At 43.3% G+C, this 3400-nt stretch overlaps 1 protein-coding gene across 1 annotated transcript; it reads left to right on the top strand.

Annotated features, from left to right (window-relative positions):
- Nucleotides 1-305: 305 nt before the first annotated feature.
- LOC147465502 (uncharacterized) lies at nucleotides 306-1634 on the top strand. The gene is made up of 3 exons (XM_086492138.1): nucleotides 306-360; nucleotides 421-621; nucleotides 694-1634. The coding sequence occupies exons 1-3, from the start codon at nucleotides 306-308 to the stop codon at nucleotides 1632-1634; spliced, it is 1197 nt and encodes a 398-aa protein (XP_086348264.1).
- The last annotated feature ends 1766 nt before the right edge of the window (nucleotides 1635-3400 follow it).

Here is a 3400-nt window from a genome sequence, read left to right as displayed (position 1 = left end):
AATAGTAACATGGAATCTAGAAGAAAAGGTGCTACAACAACCAGAGTCAGAAAAAGACTCCAAACATAATCTCGATATTTTTGCTTTGTAGCTTATCCCCATTTTTGGCTCTTTTCCTACACCCTTTCGCCGTTTTTGGCTTTGTAACAATTCTCCATTTCCTATGAATTAAGAAAGCCAAAATCAATTTTTTTTTGTCCTGTCCATCATTGTTGTTTATCTCATTATTGTTTTTATGTTCAAATGTTACCACTAGCAACATTGACAATCTTGATCACATGATAAATATGATAGCACAATCTACTATGGAAGACCCTCCTGACGTAGATGGTTCATTTAGAGTTGAGGGCCAAGTCCCATGTGCTAGTAGCATTGATGACCAAGAGGATAAAAACACAGAGTTTTTTGTCCTCAGTACAGGTGAGGACACAGAGATTATCATGAAAAAGTCTGAACTAGGAAGAGAAAATGGTGATGCATCTATGGGTGCAGGTGGTGATGCAAGTTGTGCAGTTGGTGTAGGTGATGACACGGAGATTACAATTGATAAGTCTGAACCAGCTCAGGAAGATGGTGACACATCTGTGGATGCAGGTGGTGCAGTTGGTGCAGATAGTGCAGGTGAAGACACAAACATTATCATTGAAAAGTCTGAATCACCATGGGAAGATGGTGATGCATCTGTGGATGAAGGTGGTGAAGCAAGTTGTGCACGTGGGGCAGTTGGTGCAGGTGAGGACACGGAGATTACTAATGAAAAGTCTGAACCACCTCAGGAAGATGGTGATGCATCTGTGGATGCATGTGGTGATGCAGGTTGTGCAGCTGGTGCAGTTGGTGCAGTTGGTACAGAATATGTAAGGCACGATGATGGGACAGTGTCTTGGCAAAGGGAGGATGGAAGAGGTGCAGGTGGTGTTGCAGATTATGTTAGGAACGATGATGGAACGGTGTCTTGTCCATGGGAGGATCTTGGGAACATATTGTTTGAGAGTAAGCCAGCTCTAATCCTTGATATTGATGGTGTCCTGCTGACTTCATTACACAAGAGGTACCGTTCACGAAAGCCTATCTACTGGAATGATCTAGAAATTGTAGACATAGGAGGGGTGTCTGCTGGGTATAAAAGGGATGCACCTGCATTCTTGGACTGGTGCCTTGTGCACTTTGATGTATTTGTGTGGACCTGCTACATGAAGACTAAAGCAGAAAACCTGTTTATTGCCTGCCTTCCTGATCAGTTTCCCCAATTCAAGGAAATTCTTGCACATCAGGATTGTGTAAGAGATGCTAGAATCAAGATAACTGGTGGAAAGCCTGTATTTTACAAGAAGCTAAGTGACTTCAGGGAGAAAAGAGGTCAGTACACTGCTACGTCCACAATTCTAGTGGATGATACACAGTACAAGCAGCTGTGGAATCCTCCAGGCACTTTCTGTATTGTGAAGAATATGGAAAATCAGAATCCCACTAAGATTCAAGGATATCTTACAAAAACTATAAGATCTTGGCTCACGGCTTGGCTTTGTGCGAAAGATCGCCTCAAGTATGCCAAGGACTGTGCACTGCCGAGACCGATCGATAACCTGAGCATTAGGATCTCAAAGCAGTGGCGTCTAGAGTATTACAGCTAGATATATTATCCTTACATGTAACCATGATAAGCGATGTAAACAGTCAACCATTTACTAACTTATGGAGTATTTTGCTCACTTGTAATGATGACACAATGTAGTAAAGCAGCTTCTAATGCTCAATGCAGTAAAGCAGATTTTTTTAACTTGTACACTTGCTTACGTTTTCTCATTGTTCATCACACTGCACCTCCATAGTTGCACAATTACAAGTATTTAACACAGCTTCCGATACCACGAAATGTTAAGGGAAACTACCAGTCTGCATAGTAGCTACCCTTCCAGCTACTTAGCTACACTTGTTTAATTTTTGTATGTCTGTTGTGGAGATGATTTATTTCTTATGGCTTAATGTGCACGCGGGAGTACTGGTGGGCACTTGGGTTGGTTCTAGTGGTCATGATCATTATGCATCAGATGTATTCAAATTTACCAGAGTCACATGTCCATTGTCTCTTAGGACTCACACATGCAGCCTCGAACGTTCAAAAAGCACTGCCACGTTTGCACGCCTCTGCGCTTATTCTGAACAGCTCCTTATCGCCCCCAACGTGATGACCCCCCCCCCCCCCCCCCCCCTCCCTCACGATGTTCATCTATAACGGTGCCGATGGCGAAGGCGGGAGAGAAGTAGGGCCTGCAAAAGACTGCTAACACTTGTTGCTCTACGGGCCTACAAAAGCTGACCTTATCCTCTGTCAACACAACCGTTGAGCAACTGCCTGCTGTGCATGTGCAAGATCCGTCATGGGTTGGCTGTTCGGTCAGGGGCATCGAACCCTTGAATGGCCGGCTGCATGTGCGAGTATCCTCTGGAGTTGCCCTCATCTCCTTTTTTAGGGAAAGGCTTTCGACAGATTGTTCACGCTATCTGCCTCAGGATATCACATAGGCATTTTAGACACGATTCAAGCAATTGCAAAATAGGGTGATGCTCAGCACAGAGATTACGGAGATTCCCCCAAAGAAAAAAGGAAAAGAAAAGATGTTGAAGGGCCATCAAAAGCAGCTTAGATTAGAACTAGGAATGCTATACATCAAAAGGAGTGCTATTGTAAATAGCCTCATATGTTTCTGAGGAAAGTAAGAATTTTCTCGTACGTCCCACTTTCTGCATTGGGAACTTAATAGCTTGTACAAGGTGGGATTGCAAGGTGGCTTCAGGCTCAGAATTTAATAGCTTGAACTCATAGGGATTTTCTTTTGCTTGTTCGTACCAAACTCCTTTGCCAACAAATGAGCCGGCATTGCAAACATTCCCCCATGCATCTCTTAGCAAAGCTTTAGTTTGAGTCTTTTCTGCTGTACATTTCAAGACATAGAAATCCACAAGCTCCTTATTGTCATGAGGAGCTATAACAGCAAAATTGTCACCAACATGAAGTGCATCACTCAACGCATCATGGTGTACTTCATATGCGAACTCTTCAATCTCATCATCATCTTCGACATCATTTGTAGGTTCAAGGGTAACATAATTCCATGCAAAAACGTGTGATTTGTTCGAACACCTCCTCCAGCTGCCTTGCAAACAAGAACTACAAAAGCATGAGAATTGCCAATACCTAAGAAGTTTTCCATTTTTTAAGGAGTAGCCACTTACACAATGTAACCCACGTGCATTAGGCACAGGTTTACAATCCCTACGTTGGCTTCTATCCACATCACCTACTTTGACCTCCCAGAACAGCTGAGTAACTGGTCGTACCTACGAAGAATACGTGCATGTAGCACCATTGGACATGGTTTCTCTCAAAAATGGCACC

The sequence above is a fragment of the Adiantum capillus-veneris genome, chromosome 1, assembly GCF_014529385.1.
Source record: "Adiantum capillus-veneris isolate H3 chromosome 1, ASM1452938v2, whole genome shotgun sequence".
Taxonomy (NCBI): Eukaryota; Viridiplantae; Streptophyta; class Polypodiopsida; order Polypodiales; family Pteridaceae; genus Adiantum; species Adiantum capillus-veneris.
Note: the sequence above shows the minus strand (reverse complement) of the source record. Positions and strands in the feature narration are given on the sequence as shown.